Genomic DNA, 20,415 nt, shown 5'->3' on the forward strand with positions numbered 1-20,415 from the left:
TCTACCTTCCTTCGTGGTATCATTAATTCCGAGAGGAGTATGTGACAAAACTCTTCTCCCCTATAAAACTCCCCATGCTCCGTGAAACGCTGGGCTGGGCCGTTCTCCCCATCGCAGCAGCCTGAAAAAAATCCCCATTCCCTTGCCCTATGAGTCCCGGAGAAGTTTTGCAAGTTGGACAATGGACTTCTAAATAATTCATGTGTTAAAAGGGGGCAAAACTTACAAATTAGCACTTGAAACCAAACACTAATGGAAAGCCATCAAAACTTGGATCTTTGGTGGAACTTTTAGCCTGAAGGCTTTCATAAGGACACCAGGAAGGCTGATCACTTGATTTAAAAAAAAAAAAAAAAAAAAAAAAGGATGAAATGCCCCACCACTGGTATCTCGGGCCTCCCAGTTAGTCGCTCCACGGATCCTTGGTCCCCAGCGCTAAATCGCCCGAGCTCCCCGCGCCCAGAGTGGTTAAACTCTCGCTGCGGGCGACTTCCGCTTCCTGGCCTAAATCTGACACGTACTGTTCTCCCCCCTGCCCGTGGCAACCACCCAGGGTCGGTGACAGTCGAGGAGCCCGGCGATGCCCTCAGCCGAGGCGGGGACAGAGAGGCGCCGGCAGGTGGGCACGTTGCGGCGCCCTGGGCCCCGCCGCAGCCGCGAGCCACCCGCGCCCGCCAGGGGCCGTCCCGTTCGCTCTAGAAGGGGAGCCGGGGCGGAGGCCGGGGCGGGGGCGGGCCAGGCTGTGGACCCGCGGCTTGGAGGAGTCTTTCTAGCGGGGACCCGGTGGCAGGACGCGAGTGGGGGGTGAGGGGGTGGCTACCGGCGCGGCTAGGCGCGGGAAGAAGAAGAAGCCGCGGCTCCCCGGGGCTGCGGCTCGAGGGCGGGGCCCCTGAGCGCCAGGAAAGGCGAGCGCCTGGAAAGGGGAGCGCCTGGGCCTGCGTCCGGGCGGCCACAGCGGAGAAGGTGGCGCGGGTGCGAGAAGTGCCGGCCGCACAGCCGGCGCTCCGGCCCAGTCGGCTCCCGGGAGACCCCGCAGGGCTAGATCCGGCCGGGGCCCGCCCGCTCCGCGGCCGAAATGAGCACCCTTCCAAGATGGCGACTCCCGTAGAGACACTCCCGAGGGGCCAGCCATGTTAGCCGCCTGACAAAGTCACTAAAGAACATTTGAAAGCCCGCTTCTCCACCGCCACGCACACGCGCTAACACGGCGCGAGGGCACCCCTGTGGGACTGCGGCCGGCCGGCCGCTCCCAGGCCGACACTGAGCGTGTGCACGGTCAAGTCCAGACACGGAAGAGTCCCTCAGAGGTAGTTTCCACACTTAGGGTTCAGGGACGTGAGTTTAACCGAGGCGGCAGAGTTGGGCCACGGAAGCACTGACATGGTTATGGGGGTGGGTGACATGGATTTCGCACTCAGTGATGCTACTCCGTAGGGTGAGTGATGAGGCTTCCCTGAAGTCCCTAAGTAGGAGGGGCGTGGAGATTTGGGGTGACTGATGGGGTCAGTGGGGAAAATAAAATGCGTAGTCTGCAGGTTGAGTGATGAGGTTCCTGGGGGTCTATAGGGTGAGCAATGAGGACGCTGTGGCGGAGAGTGGTGAGGATTCTCAGAAGTTACTGATGGGGTCTTGCAGTGTAAGTGATTGGACCCGTGGGGTAAGTTATGGGGGTCTGTGGGGTGATTCATAGGAGTGGATTCATAGTGAGTGGATTCATAGGAGTGATTCATAGTGGAGTAAGTGATAGGAGCCTGCAAGAATGAACGATTGGACTTCAGTGGGTGAGTGGTGAGGGTGTTTGGGAAGTAACGGGTGGTCTGAGGAGTGAATGGTGGAGTTTGTGCGGTGAGTATTGAAGGATCAGTGAATGAATGATTCGGACCGTAGGGTGACTTGCGTGGTCTGTGAGGTGCATGGTGGGGTTTATTGCGTGGACAGCCAACGTTTCTGTGGCATTAGTCACGCATTTATTTGGGACTGGTTGGTGGAGGGCCAGTGGAATCAGATCTGCTGCCTCAGCGATGGGTGGTCTTAAACCAAGATGAAATTGTTTCAAAACCTTACTTTGACTTTGTTGGACCTCCTGTATTTTTGTTTTCTGCATCATTAATTTCTCCCCTTGATTTCATTATTTCTCTTCTTTCGGTTTTTTCTTTTATTCTTAAGGTTTTATTTATTCACTTGACAGAGAGAGAGAGAGAGAGCACAGCAGGGGGAGTGGAAAGGGAGAAGCAGACTCCCCACTGAGCAAGGACACCCCCGCCCCCAATGCCGGGCTCCATCCCCAGGACACAGTGATCATGACCTGAGCTGAAGGCAGAGGCTTAACCTACTGAGCCACTCAGGCTCCCTCTTTTATTCTTTTCTTTTTTTAATTCCTAAGTTGAATGCTTATCTCATTAATATTCAGTCACTTTTCTTTTATAATATAAGCTGTAAGTTCATGAATTTTTCTCTAAGAACACTTTAGCTCCATGTAACAAATTTTGATACGTAACATTTTCACTACAGTTTACTTCAAGTGTTTTCTAATTTCTGTTGTGGTTTCCTCTCTGACCCCAAGTTATTTAGATATGAGATTCTGATTTTCCAAAAAGTTGAAATTTTTGTTACTGATTTCACTCAGAGACTGTTGTCTGAGTGATTATTAGGTGCAAAAATGGATGTTCCTTAAAGTGGATGGTATGTATTGAACTTTAAATTATTTTCCAAACCTTTTGTAAAACTGGTACTCCCACCAACAACATATAAAAGGGCTCACTCCGGGGGCGCCTGGGTGGCTCAGTCTGTTGAGCGTCTGACTCGGGCTGGGGTCTTGATCTCCGGGTCACATCCCTGACTAGGGCTCCGCACTGGGGGGGAGTCTGCTTCTCTGTCTCCCTCTGCCTCTTCCCCCACCCTGGACCACCCCCTCCCTGCTTGTGCTTGCGCTCTTTCTAATAAATAGATAAAAATCTTTAAAAATAGAAAAAAATTGAAAAAATAAAAGAGCTCTTCTAACATCCTTTCCCACACTGAATTTTGCTGCTTTTTAAATTTTCCCCATTCTGAGGGCCATACAGAATGGTATCTGTTTTTACTTTGGTAAAGTAAATGGTATCTAGTATCTTGTTTTACTTTGATATGCATTTTCCTGGCAACTGATGGTTGAATACCTTTGAATGGGTTTTTTAAAGTTTTCCTATCCTTTGCTCTTTTTTTCCTTTAGGTGGTTTGTCTTTCTAATTTGTGAATATTAACCTTGTGTCATTTATTGTGATCTTTTCCCTTTTCTCTGTCTTTATATCTTGATTTTTTTTTTTTAGATTTTATTTGTTTATTTGACAGACAGAGACCACAAGTAGACAGAGAGGCAGGCAGAGAGAGAGAGAGAGGGAAGCAGGCTCCCTGCCAAGCAGAGAGCCCGATGCGGGACCCGATCCCAGGACCCTGAGATCATGACCTGAGCCGAAGGCAGCAGCTTAACCCACTGAGCCACCCAGGCGCCCCTATATCTTGATTTTTGAAAGATGTTTTCACATATAATTAGAAAAAATAGTCATCCGTCTTTTTCCTTTTCAGGTTCTGAGTATCTTCTGTTGCCTAGTGAGTTCTCTCCACTTTATGCTTAAACAAATATATGCCTGAAGTTTAACATTTGTATTGTTTTAATTTTTAAAGATTATTTGTTTATTTATTTATTTGACAGAGAGAGAGAGATCACAAGTAGGCAGGGAGGCAGGCAGAGAGAGGGAGAAGCAGGCTTCCCGCTGAGCAGAGAGCCTGATGTGGGGCTCGATCCGGGGACCCTGAGATCATGACCTGAGCTGAAGGCAGAGGCTTAACCCACTGAGCCACCCAGGTGCCCCTAATTTTTAAAATTAAATTTCAGTCCAGCTGGAATTTACTCTGGTGTGTGGTGTGAGATGAGATTGAAGTTTGTATTTCCCATTTGGATAGTATATTTGCTGGCACCAATCATTACACGAATACACTTTTCTAATTCAACTACATGCCAGTTTTGTCACATAAATTTCCAAATGCATATTGCTCTATATCTGAGCTCTTTCCTTCTGATATATGCTATCTACTCCCCTTTAAAAAAGTGTACTGACTTTTAGAAATACTTTTAATATCAAATAATGCTAGCCCCTTCACTGTTCCTTTTCTTAATTTTTTGGTTGCTTTCTTTAATATTGTTTTTTTAAAAAAAGATTCTATTTATTTATTTGAGAGGGAGAGAAAGGTAGAGAACACGAGTCGGGGGCATGTCAGAGGGAAGGGGGAACCAGACTCCCCGCCCCTGGTGCCTGACATGGGGCTGGATCCCAGGATCCTGAGATCATGACCTGAGCCATAGGCAGATGTGTAACCAACTGAGCCATCCAGGCACCCCTGTTTAATATTCTTTAGCATTTATTCTTCCATGTGAATGTTAAAACCATCTTATTTTGTTTCAAAACAGCCATTAAAACTATGTATTTTGTAGTTTTCTTTTTTTTAAAGATTTATTTACTTATTTATTTGAGAGAATGAGTGCATGAGAGTTAGAGGAGGGGCAGAGGGAGAGAATCTCAAGCAGATTCCCCACTGAGCGAACAGCCTGACTAAGGGCTCGATCTCATGAGATCATGACCTGAATCGAAACCAAGAGTCAGAGGCTCAACTGAGCTCCCCAGGAGCGCCTTTTGTTTTCTTCTTATAGACCCAGCACCTTTTTTTTTTAAAGATTTTATTTGTTTATTTGACACAGAGAGAGAGAGATCACTAGTAGGCAGAGAGGCAGGCAGAGAGAGAGGGGGGAGCAGGTCCCCCCTGAGCAGAGAGCCCGAAGCGGGGCTTGATCCCGGGACCCTAAGATCATGGTCTGAGCTGAAGGCAGAGGCTCAACCCACTGAGCTACCCAGGCACCCCACCCAGCACCTTTTTATTTAAAAAATTTCATTCTTTAATATTTTACATTTATTTTTGTCAATATGGTGAAAAGCATACTTTTTCTGTTTCCAAAGGAAGAAAAGATCTATCAATTTTTATTTTCTTTTTTTAAAATTTCTTATCCAGTGCAATGATCAGATTCTCATGTGAATTCTAGTTGCTTTTTATAGTCTCGTAGTTTTCCTAGATAGAGTATCCAGTTAACAATGATACTCTCTCTTCCTTCCAAATATTTATTCTGATACCTCATCTTCTCTTGCATTAGCTAGCACTTTCGGAACAATGTTGAATAATACTTGATAGAGGTTATCCCTGTTTTGTTGCTAATTTGAAAGTGAAAGGTGCTCATTCATTCATTCATTCATTTGCTCATTCATTTATTCATACATTCAACAACCATTTATTGAGTACCTTCCCCTTGCCAAGAGACTGGGTTTGAAATCCTGCATGGCCACTTACTAGCTACATGATCTTTTTTTTTCTAACAGATTTATTGATATAATTCATCTACTATAAACTTATGATAAACTATCCATTCAAAGCTTACAGTTTGGTGGTTTTAAGTATATTCATAGAGTTGTGTAACCACCACCACAATCTAATTTTAGAACATTCTATAACCTCAAAAAGAAACATGGTACTCATTCCTCATTCCCATTCTGTATCCCCCTGCTGCAGGCAACCCCTTCTGTCTCTGTAGATCTAACTATTCTAGGCTTTTCATATAAATGGGATCATACAACAGGTGGTCTTTTGTGACTCTCTTCTCTCATTTACCATAATGTTTTCAAGATTCATTCATGTGTGTACTTCATTCCTTTTTTATTACTGAATAATATTCTTTTGTGAGGATATACCACATTTTGTTTTCCCATTCATCAGCTGAGGGACTTTTGGGTTGTTGCCACTTTTAACTACAATGAATAATGCTACTGTGAACATTTGTGTCCGCATTTTTGTGTGAACATCTATTTTCATTCTCTGGGGAGTGAAATTGCTAGATCATATGGTACCTCTATGTTTAACACTTGGAAGAACTGCCAAACTGTTTTTCAAAATGGCTGTGCCATTTTACATCCCACCAGGAATGCATGTAGGTTCCAGTTAGTCACAGCTCCGCCAACACTTGTTACTGTCTTTTTTTATTCTAGCCATCCTAGTGGGTGGGAAGTGCTATCTCATTTTGGTTTCGATTTCTATTTCTCTAATGACTACTGATATTGAATATCTTTTCATGTGTGCAATGGACTGAATATTTGGGTCAATTCAAATCCTTTGCCTATTATTAATTGAGTGATTTGGTTTTTTATTATTGAGTTGTAAGTGTTCTTGATATGTTCTGGATACAAGTCCCTTGTCAAATATGTGATTTGCATGTATTTTCTCCCATTTTGTGGGTATCTTTTCACTGTCTTGGTGGTTGACTTTGTAGCACAAAAGTCTGTGATTTTGATACAGTCCAGTTTATCTATTTTTTTCCTTTTGTTTCCTGTGCTTTTGATGTCATAGACTTTTCTTTCCCCATGGAATTATATTGGAACACTTATCTAAAATCAGTTGACTGTATGAGCCTGGCTGGCTCAGTCAGTTAACAGTCTGGCTCTTGATTCTGGCTTAGGTCGTGATCTCAGGGTCGTACCATCAAGCCCTGCATAGGGCTCCTCGCTCAGCAGGGAGTTAGCTTGTGTCTTGCCCTCTGCCCCTCCCCCAACTCATGCTTGTGCGCTCTCTCTCTCTCAAATAAATAAAAATCTTTAAAATGGTAAATTTCAATTATTTTCTTTTCTCTGATTATTGGTCTTAACAGGTTTCTGCTTTGGGGGGGATTAATTTTGGTAGTTTATGTTTGCTGGGGATTTTATATTCTCGCAGAGCTGCGCATAATGCTTAGTTAAATTATTTTGTTCACTCCCACCTTATTCTTTGTTAAGACTGCTTTAGCTATTCTAGGGGCTGTGCCTTTCTGTATAAATTCTAGAATATGTTTGTCTATGGATGTTGAACATATTCTCATGTACTTATTTTCCCTCTTTGGTGAAATGTCTCTTCATGTCTTTTGCCCATTTTCTAATTGGATTGTTTGTTTCTTCAGTGTTGAGTTTTGAGAGTTCTTTATGTTATACTTATGAGTCTTTCTAACACTCTGTAGCTTTTCATTTCATCCTCCTAACAGTGTCTTTTGCAGAGCTACAGTTTTTAACCTGTTGAAGGCAAATATATGTATTTTTTTTCTTTTATTGATCGTGTTTTTGGTGTCATATCTAACAACTTTTACTAAGCCCTAAGTCCTGATGATTTTCTCCCACATGGTCCTCTTTTTTTTTTTAAAGATTTTATTTATTTATTTGACACAGAGAGAGAGAGATCACAAGTAGGCATAGAGGCAGACAGAGAGAGAGGGGGAAGCAGACTCCCTGCCGAGCAGAGAGCCTGATGCGGGGCTCTATTCCAGGACCCTGAGACCATGACCTGAGCCGAAGGCAGAGGCTTAACCCACTGAACCACCCAGGCGCCCTCCCACATGGTCTTCTAACGGTTTTATAGTTTTACATTTTACATTTGAATCTATGATCCATTTTGGGTTAATTTTTTATGAAGTGTGACACTTAGATTGAGATTCATTTTGTTTTTTTCCTTATGAATGATCCGATTGCTCCAGCACCATTGTTGAAAAGACTTTCCTTCATCCACTGAATAGTTTTTGCACCTTTGTAAAAAAAAAAAAAAAAGTTAATTGGCTATACTTTTGTGGGGCTATTTCTGGGCCCTCTCTTCTGTTTCATTGCTCTATGTTTCCATCCCTTCATTAGTACCACATTGTCTTGATTCCTGTAGTTAAATAAAAAAGCTTGAGAAAACAGGTAGATTGATTTCTCCCATTTTATTCCTTGTCAGAATTGTTTTTAGCTAGTATAGATCCTTTGTTCTTCCACATAAATTTAAGAATAACTGTGCCTGTATCTACAAAAAATTCTTGCTGAGATTTTAATAGGAATATATTAAGTCTGTAAATCAACTTGTGAAGAATTGATATTTTTACTGCATTGAGGCTACCTGCCCATAAACACAGTATCTGTCTCCATTTATTTAGATCTTTGTTGACTTCTTTCATCAATATTCTCTAGTTTTCAGCAGGCAAGGCCTGTGTATGTTTTGTTACATTTACACCTAAATATTTCACTTTCTGAGTGATGTAAAGTATTGTGTTTTTAATTTGTTTCATTATGTTCAATGTTCATTTGTAGTATATAAAAATACAGCTGATTTTTGTGTGTTGTTTTGTGTCCCATAACCTTGCTGAAGTCACTTATTACTTCTAGAAGGTTTTTTTGAAGATTTTATTTATTTATTTGAGAGAGCAGAAGTGAGCATGGGTAGGGGGGAGGGACAGAGGGAGAGAGAAAGCAGGGTCCCCGCTGAGTGTCCCATGTGAGGCTCCATCCCAGGACCCTGATTCCATTTCACTCGAGACTTCCATGTGATCCCTTCTGTGGGATCAGGGATCATGATCTGAGCTGAAGGCAAACATTTAATCTACTGAGCCACCCAGGATCCCCTTCTTCTAGAAGTTTTTGTGTAGGGTCTTAGGGATTTTCTATCTGGACCATCATGTTACCTGCAAAAGGGTCAGTTTTATTTCTTCCTCTTCAATTTCTATGCCTTTTGTTCTTTTTTCTTGCCTCATTGCACTGGCAAGAAAATTTTCATTACTGTATTGAATAAGAGTGGTGACATTTGACATCCTTGTGTTGTTCCTGATATTAGGGGGCAAACATTCAGTCTCTCACTATTAAGTATGATGTTAGTTATAGTTTTTTGGTAGATCTTATTTCTAGCAAGTTGGCAAAGTTAACCTTTATTCCACATTTTCTAAGAGTTTGGTTTTTTAAAATCATGAATGGGTGTCGGATTTTGTCAAAACCTTTTTCTGCATCAGTTGATATGATCATGTGATTTTTTTCTTCTGTGGCCTGTTAGTATGGTAAATTACATCAATTGATTTTCAAATATTGAACTAGTCTTGCATTCCTGGAATAAATACCAGTTGGTCATGGTGTATAATTCTCTTTGTATGTTGCTGAATTACATTTGCTAATATTTTGTTAAGAATTCTTGCATCTATGGGGTGCCTGGGTGGCTCAGTTGGTTAAGTGACTGCCTTCAGCTTGGGTCATGGTCCTGGAGTCCCCGGATTGAGCCCCATATCAGGCTCCCTGCTCGGCGGGGAGTCTGCTTCTCCCTCTGACCCTCTCCCCTCTCATGCTCTCTCTCTCACCCTCTCTCTCTCTCCAATAAATAAATGAAATCTTTAAAAAAAAGAATTCTTGCATCTATGCTTTTGAAGGATATTGGTCTGTAGGTTTTTTACACTTTTTTGGCTTAGGCAATAGAATTATTTATCAAGAAAATACTATTTTCAAATACAGGTGATGACAAAATGTGCAAAATTTGCTATGTAAACCACATATAAACTAGTGGGAAAACGTGAGCACGTCAATGACATATTTATTATACTCTTTGTCTGCTTTTGGTATCAGGCTTTAGGGAATGAATTAGGAAGAATTCTGTCTTCTATTTCCTGGGAGACATAATGTGCCATTGGTGTTAATTCTTCTTGAAAAGTTGATTGAAGTCTCCAGTGAAACCATTTGGCCTAGAGATTTATATTTCAAGAGTTGTTTTTTAACTTGCAAATTGCTTTTCCTCAACTGAGGCTATCCAAACGAACTCTTTCGTATTGGAAGAGTTGTGGTGGTTTGTACTGTTTGAGGAATTGGTCCATGTCCTCTAAGTTGTCAAATTTATTATTGTATTCCTTTATTATTGTATTCCTTTATTATTCTTTTGATGTCTGTGGTGTTATCCCGTTTCATTCTTGATATTAATCATTTATGTCTCTGATTTTTTTTCTTTGTCAATATTGCTAAAGGTTTGTTTAATTTTATTATTCTTTTTGGAAAACCAGCCCTCTGTTTCAGAGGGTTTTTTTTTCTGTTGTTTTTCTGTTTTCAATTTCATTGATTTCTGCTCCAACTTCATTGTCTCCTTTCTTGTGCTAGCTTTGGTTTTATTTTGTTCCTTTGTAATTTCTTTTTTTTTTAAGATTTTATTTTTAAGTAATCTCTACGCCCAACGTGGGGCTCAGACTTACAACTCTGAGATCAAGAGTCACATGCTCCACTGACTGAGCCAGCCAGGTGCCCCTCCTTCTCTAATTTCTTGAGATGAGAGTTTAGATTATTGAGCTGAGGCTTTTTCTCTTTCACTTATAAATGTTTAGTGCCATAAATTTTCCTTGTAGCACTGCTGTAGTCTATGGAGCAGAGTCTTGTGCACGGGTTATCAAATCCCAGGGGAGGACTCCAAACACTTTTGCCTGCTGTGACTTGGTATCAGAGTCACCAAGGAAAACACAGTCCAATGAAACACTGAATGGGACAATGCTTTACTTGCCTAGAGTAGACATCCTAGTAGACATCCTCTCCTCATAGCTAGCGGGTCCCCTGGCAGCCAAATGGCGAGAAGGAAAGCATATTAAGGAAAAGATCCTTCACTCCCTTACTTAGCAAAGAAATCTAAATTGAACTAAACTAAGATACTATTCACATCCCTCTCATATTGCAGTGGAAGAACCCGACCCACTCCCCCATGGAGTCTGAAATACCGAAAGCTAAGGGCATGCGGAAGAGCCATTGACATACACACTTCCGCAGAACAGAACGGCACACACTGAGTTCAAAATAGGGAAAGATATTCCCACACAAGGCTGTAGCCCAGCACAGGTTGTGTGGGCTCTTGGTCTTGTGTTCCAGGCCCAAGGTCCATTTTTTTTAAGATTTTTTTTTATTGATTTGAGAAAGAGGTAGAGAGAGAGACAGAGAGAGTACAAGAGAGGGGGGAGAGGTAGAGGGAGAAGCAGACTCCCCACTGAGCCGGGAGCCCAACGTGATGGGGGCATGGGTCTCCATCCCGGGACCTGGAGATCATGACCTGAGCCAAAGGCAGAGACTCAACCATCTGAGCCACCCAAGCGCCCCAAGGTCCATTCTTATACGGTCAAAGGGGAATTAAATGATTAGATGCCCGAGACTCTATCCTACACATTTTAATGTTGTATTTTAATTTTTATTCAGTTCAGTGTATTTTTTTTTAATTTCCCTCGAGATTTCCTCATTGAGCTGTGTATTATTTAGAAGCATGTTGTTTAGTTTCTAAGTGTTTGGGGATTTTCCTGTTACCTCTTTGTTTTGATTACTAGTTTCATTCCACTGTGGACAGAGAACATACTGTGTATGATTCTAATTCTTTTACATTTGTTGAGATTGGTTATATGGTCTAGGATATGGTTTATATGACATATTTTCTGTGGGTACTTAAAAAGAATGTGTATTCTATTACTGTTGGGTGGAAAGTTCTATAAATGTCGCTGAGATCCTGTTGGCTAATGATGTTCACGAATTCTTTTATAACCTTGCTGATTTTCTGTCCAATTTTTCTTTCAGTTTTGAACGAAGGATAATGAAGTCTCCAGCTGTAATTGTGATTTTGCCTATTTCTCCTTTCAGTTTTATCAAGATTTTCTTCATATATTTTGCAATTCTATTGCATGGTGCATACACATTTAAAATTGCTATGTCTTCTTGGTGGACTGACCCTTTTATTATTATGTAATGTCCCTGTCCGTCCCTGGTAATTTTCGTTACTCTGAAATCTACGCTATCCAAAATTAATAAATCTACTCTTGCTTCCTTTTAATCCATGTTTCCATGATACATGTTTTCCATCCTTTTACTTCCGACCACATGTATCATTATGTTTGAAGCACATTTCTTGTAGACAGCATATAGTTGGGTCATGATTTTTGAAATAGAATCTGCTGATTTCTGTCTACATTTGGTGCATTTATGCCATTTACATTTTATGTAATTATTTATACATTAAGGTTTAAGTCTGTTGTATTTTGTGTTTTCTGTTTGTTTTCTCTTTCTCTCTCTCCTTTTTTTTTTTTTTTTTTTTGCCCTTCTTTGGGATATTTGGACATTTTAAAGAATTCCACTTTGCTTATCTAGTGTTTTCAGGAAGTTCTCTTTATATAGCTTTTTTTGACCTGATATTGTGTGTCTCATGTAATACATACACAACTTATCAGAGTCCACTGGTATCATTTGACCAGTTCCAGGGAAGTGTGGAAACTTACTTACCTCATGTCCCTTTATCCTCCTCTATTTATAATATAACTGTCTTAAATATTTCCTTTACCTGCATTGAGGACCACATTAGATGGTGTTAGAATTTTCACTTCAATCGTCAAACATAATTTAGAAAACTTAGGAGAAGGAAAGCATATTATATTTACCTATATTTTCCCTCTTCCCATGTTCTTTCTGGCTGGTGTTCCAAGATTCCTACTTCTATTATTGCCTTTCTGGTTAGAGAACTTCCTGTAGCTCTTCTTTTATGGTAGGTCTCCTGGTAACACATTCTTAGTTTTCCTTCATCTGAAGATGCCTTGACAGTGCTTTGATTCCTGAAGGATATTTTCTATGGGTATAGGATTCTAGGCTAACGATTCTTTTCTTTCAGCACTTGAAAAGTGTTGTGCCATTTCCTTCTGTTCCTAGTGGTATCTTCTTCCAATAGAAGGCTGTTTTGTCTATGTTGAAAATCTGTTGTTTAGCATAACCACCTTCAGTAATTATCTTAGCTGAATCTTCTGGATAATTGGCTTCAGCTTCCATACCAGCACTTGCTGCTTCACCTTACACTTTTATGTTATGGAGACGGCTTCTTTCCTTAAAATTCATGAACCAACAGGGCGCCTGTGGGGCTCTGTCCGTTAAGCGTCTGCCTTCGGCTCAGGTCATGATCCCAGGGTCTTGGAATCCGGCCCCTGCATCAAACTCCCTGCTCAGTGGGGAGCCTACTTCTTCCTCTGCCTCCCACTGTGCTCATTCTCTCTCTCTCTCTCAAATGAATAAATAAAACCTTTTTAAAAAAGTCGTGAACCAATCTCTGCTTGCTTCAGACTTTTTTTCTGCAGTTTCCTCACCTCTCTCAGCCTTCAGAGAACTGAAGAGAGTTAGGTCCTCGATCTGGATTAGGCTTTGGTTGAAGGGATTGTTGTGACTAACGATGTGGATATGGCTTGTGGTGCCCCCAAACGATTATGATGGTAACATCAAAGATCACTGACAACAGGTCACCATAATAAGTATAATAATAATGAAAAAGTTTGAAATATTACAAAGTATTACCAAAATGTGACACAGAGACATGAAGCGAGCAGCTGCTATTAGAAAAATGGCGCCGACAGACTTACTTGACAGAGTTGCCATAAACCTTCAATCTGTCAAAACTTCAATATCTGGGAAGCACAATAAAATGAGGTATACCTGTATTTCTTTGCTGAGATTTTCTGTTGTCTCATCTGTGTTAAGCATTTTTCCTAATTGCCCAATGAAGCGTGTTTATGATGGCTGCTCTAAAATCCTCGTCAGATGGGGCACCTGGGTGGCTCAGTCAGTTGGGCGTCGGATTTTGGTTGGGGTCATGGTCTCAGGGTCATGACTGAGCCGGGTATTGGGCTCTGCACTCAGCAGGGAGTCTGCTTGGGATTCTCTCTCCCTCTCCCTTAGCTGTCAGTAATGGTGGTGGGACCCCAGTGTTATTGTGGTGTTTGGCCTGAGTGGAGCCATTGTCTAAAAGTTTTCTGTCTTGGCAGTCTACCTCTTTCCTGGTCCTTTGACTAGAGAGAACAGGCTTTTCTGGGGGCATTTTGTGTCTGTACCCATTGGCCTCTAGTTCTAAGTTGCTGGCTTTTCCAGCACCAAGTGTAGGCTAGATGAGGCTAAAAGAAAACCAGGAGAACTCACTGCCAGGATCCCTAGTCAGTCTGGCCTCTTCACTCCACCTTTTCACATCTTCCTTTATTTTTTTAAAGATTTTATTTATTTATCTGAGAAAGAGAGTATGAGTGAGTGAGAGAGAGAGAGAGAGAGAGAGAGAGAACAAGCCAGTGGGAGAGGCAGAGGGAGAAGACTCCTCACTGAGCAGGGAGCCTGATGTGGGGCTCAATTCCAGGACCCTCGGATCATGACCTGAACCAAAGGCTGGTGTTTAACTGACTGAGCCACCCAGGCACCCTTCTACCTATATTTATGTATAATATCCACACTTTTTAGTTGTATTTAGTTGTATTAGTTGTATTTAGCAGAAAGAATAGGTAAACTACTCCATCTTCAGAAGAGGAAGTCCCCATAATTACGATTTTGAAGACTTCATGTGGTTTCATGCATTTGTGCTGGTTTTATTTGTACATATTGAATGGCCCTAAAAATTTATGCAAAAGTTTATATACTTCTTTATTGTATATTTTATTAAAAATGAACCCCATTGTTAACCTACGGAACAGTTTAGATTTAATTTCCACCTCAGTAATTATATTTCTAGATATGCTTTCATTTTCTTACATTTGCCTGGTGTATATTTTTAAAAAAATCTTTATTTAATTATGACATAATACAGGAAACTGCACAGATTATGCATTTAGCTTGATGATTTTTTAACAGACTGCGTGAACGCACAACCACCACCTAGATTTAGAAATAGAACATCGCTACACCCAAGAAATACCCTCTTGTGTTCCTTTCCAATCACTAACCTCCTCCCAAGGGGTACCAATAGCCTGACTTCTAACAGCATAGATTAGTTTTACATGTTTTTGAAATTTATATAAACATAATCCTACAGTATTGATTCATTGCTCTTTTGGGTCTGGCTTCTTTGGCCAATGGAATATTCATAAGATGAGATTCTTGTCTGTCGTGCATAGTAATCTGATCATTCTTGTTACTGTAGAGTACTACCTTGTATGATTATAGGACTTGTTTATCCATTCTGATATTGATGGGCATTTGGATAATTTTCAGTTTTGAATAAAGCCACTCTAAACATCATCTTGTCTTTCAATCAAAATATGTTCGCCTTTCTCCTAAGTACATTCCTAGGAGTGGAAGAGCTGGGTCATAGACTATTACTTGGGTTCAGCTCTCTCTCTCTTTTTTTTTTTAAGATTTTATTTGAGAGAGAGAGGGCGCCTGAGCAGGGGGAGGGGTAGAAGGAGAGGGAGAAGCAGGCTCCCCACTGTGTAGGGAGCCCCAGGTGGGGCTCGATCCCAGGACCCCGGGATCATGACCTGAGCCGAAGGCAGATGCTTACCCTGCTGAGCCACCCAGGCGCCCCTGTGTTCAGCTTTCATAGATAACACCAAACAGTTTTACAAAGTGTTTGTGCTACTGTATGCTCCTCAGAAACAATTTATGAGTTTCCATTGCTCATATCCTCACCAGCTCTCTTGGTTATTTTCCATCTTTTCCATTTTCAGCCATTTCTGGTGGTTATGAAGAAGTATCTGATTGCCATTTAATCTATATATACTTGCTAACTAATGAAGTTGAGTATCTTTTCCTATGCTTACTTGCCACTTGGCATATCTTCTTTGGGAAGTGCCTGTTCCCTTTGAGTTTTTCCTGTTACTCCTATTGATTTCTAGGAATTCTTGATATATTTGAGATATGAATTGTTCGTCAGATACCAGTATTATGATCATCTTCTTCCACTGTGGGATTTGCCTTTTCACTCTTAATTTTGTCTTCTGATGAGCCAAGGTCTTTCATTTTAGTGTAGTCCAATTTAATATCCTTTTATTCTACCAGATATCAGAACTTGATATGAAGCACATTAATTAAGATATGATAGTAGTGGTCCACATATAGACAAATAGGCCAGTCAAAACACAGAGTCCAGGAATGGACCTCTACCTAGATGGTCACAAAGCAATACTGCAGAGCAGTGGAGAAAGGACAGTCTTTTCAATAAGCCATGTTGGATCTCCTTGATATCTATATGGAAGAAAAGAATATTTTTTTTTAATTTATTTATTTGACAGACAGAGATCACAAGTTGGCTAGAGGCAGGCAGAGAGAGAGGAGGAAGCAGGCTCCCCGTAGAGCAGAGAGCCCGATGCGGGGCTCGATCCCAGGACCCTGGGATCACGACCCGGGCTGAAGGCAGCGGCTTAATCCACTGAGCCACCCAGGCGCCCCGAAAAGAATATTTTTTTTAAAAGATTTTATTTATTTATTTGACAGAGAGCATGCACAAGCAGGGGGAGGACAAAGGAAGAGGGAGAAGTAGACTCTCCACTGAGCAGGGAGCCTGACCTGATCTTGGGCTCGATACCAGGACCCCAGGACCCCAGGACCCCAGGATCATGACCTGAGCCAAAGGCAGACACTAACTGACTGAGCCCCCCAGGCGCCCTGGAAGAAATGAATCTCGACCCTAGCACATACCACACACCAGAATCCTTCCCAAGAAGGCTATAAATCTAGATGTAAAAGATAGAACAATCCAAATTTAGAAGAAAACATTGAACATCTTTATGACCCTGAGTTTTCCTAACTAAGACATAGCGAGTACCAACCATAACAGAAAGAATGATAAACAGCAATGGCATGTTTCTGTCCAATGCTTCATTTCACATCTTTGTCTTTTTGTTTTACATATGTGGCACCTATGTTTTGTGACCTCAGGTCATTGTCTTTGTCTTTTATGGCAGGAGTCAGCTCATTCAATTTAGTTGATTTATAACCTATTAAATTTCGTGCCTTCTATTATTTTATGCTAACTATTTATTTGACTCGGTATTTCTACTCTTTTCCTATTTCTGCTGGTTTGGTCACATTTCTCATTCCCCTCTGGGTTCATATTATCTAGGAATTCTGATAGTTTGGGATTTTGATTACTTACATCAGTTTCTGCTAGTAGTTGCCTTCACCTTCCTTACAAATATGATTGTCTATCTTTTCTCTATTACTAGATCCAATAATGTTGTAATCACATTTGGATCTAGGAATAGAGGTGCGTGATTTGCCTTCTCTTCGTCATTTTACTCAGTAGATTTTTCCAGGCTATTGTAAATTTTCCAATTAATAATAATCTTATTTATTCCATATGCCTAGTTACATTATTTTTCTTTATTCAGATATAACTATATATTACAAGAATCATTTCTCAAGACTGGTTTCCTCTGGTTGTTGAGGTTCCTGCTACTCTTCAACTTATAATTGCTTAGACTCTTCCCTTGAGTGGTCTCCTGAGCTAGGAATGGTGGCATTTAATGTTATAAACGCTTTTTTTTTTTTTAAAGATTTTATTTATTCATTTTACAGACAGAGATCACAAGTAGGCAGAGAGGCAGGCAGAGAGAGAGAGGAGGAAGCAGGCTCCCTGGTGAGCAGAGAGCCCGACGTGGGGCTCGATCCCAGGACCCTGGGAACACGACCCGAGCCGAAGGCAGCGGCCCCAACCCACTGAGCCACCCAGGCGCCCCGTTATAAACGCTTTTATGTCTAAAATTGTCTTTTGCTGTAACAGAAGAATAGTATCAAACTAGGATTCGTTTAAAATTCTCAGATCTCAGCCCCTTTCTCTCAGTAATTTGTAGATATTTTCTTCTAATATGATTCCTATCATTGCAAACAATAAGTCTAGTTGCCATTGTGAGCCCTTTCCATTGTAAATAACATGTCATTTCTGCCTGGAAGTATTTTAGGTTTTCTTTCTTTTTTTTTTTTTTTAAATTGTATTTATTTATATGACAGAGAGAGATCACAGGTAGGCCAAGAGAGAGGGGGAAGCAGGCTCCCTGCTGAGCAGAGAGCCCAATGTGGGGCCTCATCCCAGGACCCCTGAGATCATGACCTGAGCCAAAGGCAGAGGCTTAACCCACTGAGCCACCCAGGCGCCCCTTAGGTTTTCTTTTTATCTTCTAAATTCAATGCCACATCAGGTTTGGGGTTGATTTGGTTCCTCTGGGAGTCAAGGATTGGGGAGATTTCCTTGGGGAAGGATCAATGAGATAGGGTCCAATAGGATTAGATAATCTAAAGCCTATATATGTGATTCACAGTGGGGCAGTGAGTGACAGTCTTGGGAAATTCTTGAGGTTTTATAAGAGTTGGAGATATAGGGGTGTTTGGTTGGCTCAGTTGGTTAAGCGTCTGCCTTCAGCTCAGGTTATGATCTCAGGGTCCTGGGATCAAGTCCCGCATCTGGCTCCCTGCTTAGTGGGGAGTCTGCTTCTCCCTCTCTCTCTGTCTCCCACTCCCCTTGCTTGTTCTCTCTCTCTCTGGTCAAATAAATAAAAAAAAATAAATAAAATCTTTAAAAAAAAGAGTTGGAGATATATGTATCTGAAGCCATTGATTAACCCACGAAAGTTATTGATTGGACCCTGAGGTGACAAATGATTGCTTGTAAGCCTGGGATTACAAGTTTTGGGGGGTCAGTTTTGGTGGCCTTTTACGAGTCATTGATTGAGACCTGTGGATATCGGTAAATGCAGGACTGTGTGAGTTAGTATGTGATAGACTATTCCTAAAGATTTTATGGGAGTCACTAATTCTCCATATGGGCTGTGCGTTATGGGGTCCTATAGGAGGTCAGGTTTGGTCCCCAAAAGTCATTGAGTTGGTTTTTCTATTGAGGGTGTGTGGCCTGTGTTGATGATTATTTGGGGAACCTATGAAAACCAGTGGATAATACCATCTGGGACACAATTTTGTCAAGCAGTGTGGGTTACTGATTTAGGAGCCTGTACAGACATGCTGTTGTCAGTGCCCAGATGGGAGTTGGGGGAGGGAGGCAATGAGTTTATGTTTTCATATATGGCAGAAGAAGGTGGGCTCTCTCAGTTGCCCAGAGCAGACACCAAATTATCCAGAAGCTCAGTTTATGCACTTGTGGCATGATCACCTCTAGCCAGAGCACTTTAAGGGCAGCAGGAAATGGAAATAATGTTTTTTGTGACCTCCCATGTACAGAATACTGTATGGCTTAGTATTTAAGAAAATGTACCTTGGAGCCAGACATACCTGGGTTTGAGTCCCTGTCCTTCCCCCTAATCTGAGTGATCTGGGGGAAAATTTCTTAAGATCTCTGAACATCTCTATGTGATGATAAATGGGAATAATACTACTAGAATACCTAGTTCATAGGATGAGTTTGAAAATTAAGAGGTACCTGCTTTGCCCTTGTAATAATAATAATAATAATAATAATAATATTTAATATCAATGGAGTATGTTCCAGGTGCCAAGTAGGAATGAGCGCTTTGGAGGTATTATACCATTTAATTCTAATGACCCTATGAGAACAGATGTTTTCATCCTCAGTTGTAAGATAAAGAAACTCGGATTAAAGTGACTTCCCCCAAATTCTAGCTAGAAGATCTGGAATTCAAGCCCTCATTCATTTTATACTAAGTCTTATGAGTATTTTTTTTTCATATTATATGCTAACACTTGGTGTTGGTTTTACTGAACTTTTTCACAGTATCCAGCACAGAGAGCTGCCCCCTCTGTGCCCCCAGGAGGCAATTGTGGGGAGGATGGTGAATGACTGACCACGTGGACACTGGCTTTTCAGCATTTCTTGGAGTCTCTGCGGAACCCCCGGGCCAACCCCGTAGTGGAGGCTCTAGGACCTACCTCCTGACCCCAGCAGCTCTGATTGGGTCCCCGGCTGCCCACCCGGCTTCCAGCTCCTGGGAAGAGCAGAGTCATTGGCAAGAGAGCCCGGAGAGCTGAGGCCCAGCGGGAACATGCCAGCTAACCAGAGTTCTCCCCAGTGGTCCTCGGTCCTGGCTGCAGAGGGACATGGCAGCCTGTGTGAGGTGAGGAGGGAGAGGACTCTAGGGGCTGGAATTCACCCAGTGAGGAGGCAGCCCTGACTTGTCTCCAGGGCCACAAGGAGGGGGCAGGTGGGTCACAGAAGTGGCTGATTCCAAGACTCTAGGATACCAGGTCACCGTCTTCCAGCTGTGTGAGTACCACGTAGCTGGTGTCCCACATCCAGAGCCCTGTGTGTTTCAGTGGTCATGTGATGGAGGGAAGGTGGGATGGGAGGATCACCCCACATCCGGGGTCCTAGCAAGGAAGACACTACCCCTGACCCACAGCACAGACCCTGCACTCTCCACTGGCTCTCTGTAGATGCACAGCTGGTCACTCTCCCCTCCCCCAGCCTCCTTTCTCCCTTGTCTCAGGGGATTTGCTGATTTCTCCTCTGTCCTGATCTAAGGCAGAAAAATCCCTTTTCTCTGGAACTGAGAAGATGGCAGGGTAATAGGACAACAACAGGATCCAGGGTCCTTCTAGTTCTTCCTCTTCCTTTCAAAGGTGTAAAATGGCCCGAGAATGGACATGACTTGCCCAGGCCCCTTGGATTGTGAGTAACAGCATTAGACTGGAACCAGGTCTCCTGAATGGGTCCTCCACCCTCACCACACCACAGCCAAGACCAAGTTGCCCATTACAATTTCCCTTTGAGCATCTGGGTAGCTCAGTCTGTTGGGCGCCTGCCTTTAGCTCAAGTCATGATGTCCAGGTCCTGGGATCGAGCCCCGTGTCTGCTTCTCCCTCTCCATCTGCCCCTCCA

General features: G+C 42.2%; 1 protein-coding gene across 1 annotated transcript in view; it reads left to right on the top strand.

The window, feature by feature from the left end:
• The first annotated feature begins 491 nt into the window (after positions 1–491).
• Positions 492–20,415, top strand: part of ZNF41 (zinc finger protein 41) — a 41,079-nt gene continuing 21,155 nt past the window's right edge. The window contains exons 1-2 of the mRNA XM_047714992.1: positions 492–619; positions 19,312–19,651. Of these exons, the coding sequence (XP_047570948.1) occupies positions 19,580–19,651 (72 nt within the window). The 5' untranslated portion in view covers positions 492–619; positions 19,312–19,579. The remainder of the gene's footprint in view (positions 620–19,311; positions 19,652–20,415) is intronic.

The sequence above is a fragment of the Lutra lutra genome, chromosome X, assembly GCF_902655055.1.
Source record: "Lutra lutra chromosome X, mLutLut1.2, whole genome shotgun sequence".
NCBI lineage: Eukaryota > Metazoa > Chordata > Mammalia > Carnivora > Mustelidae > Lutra > Lutra lutra.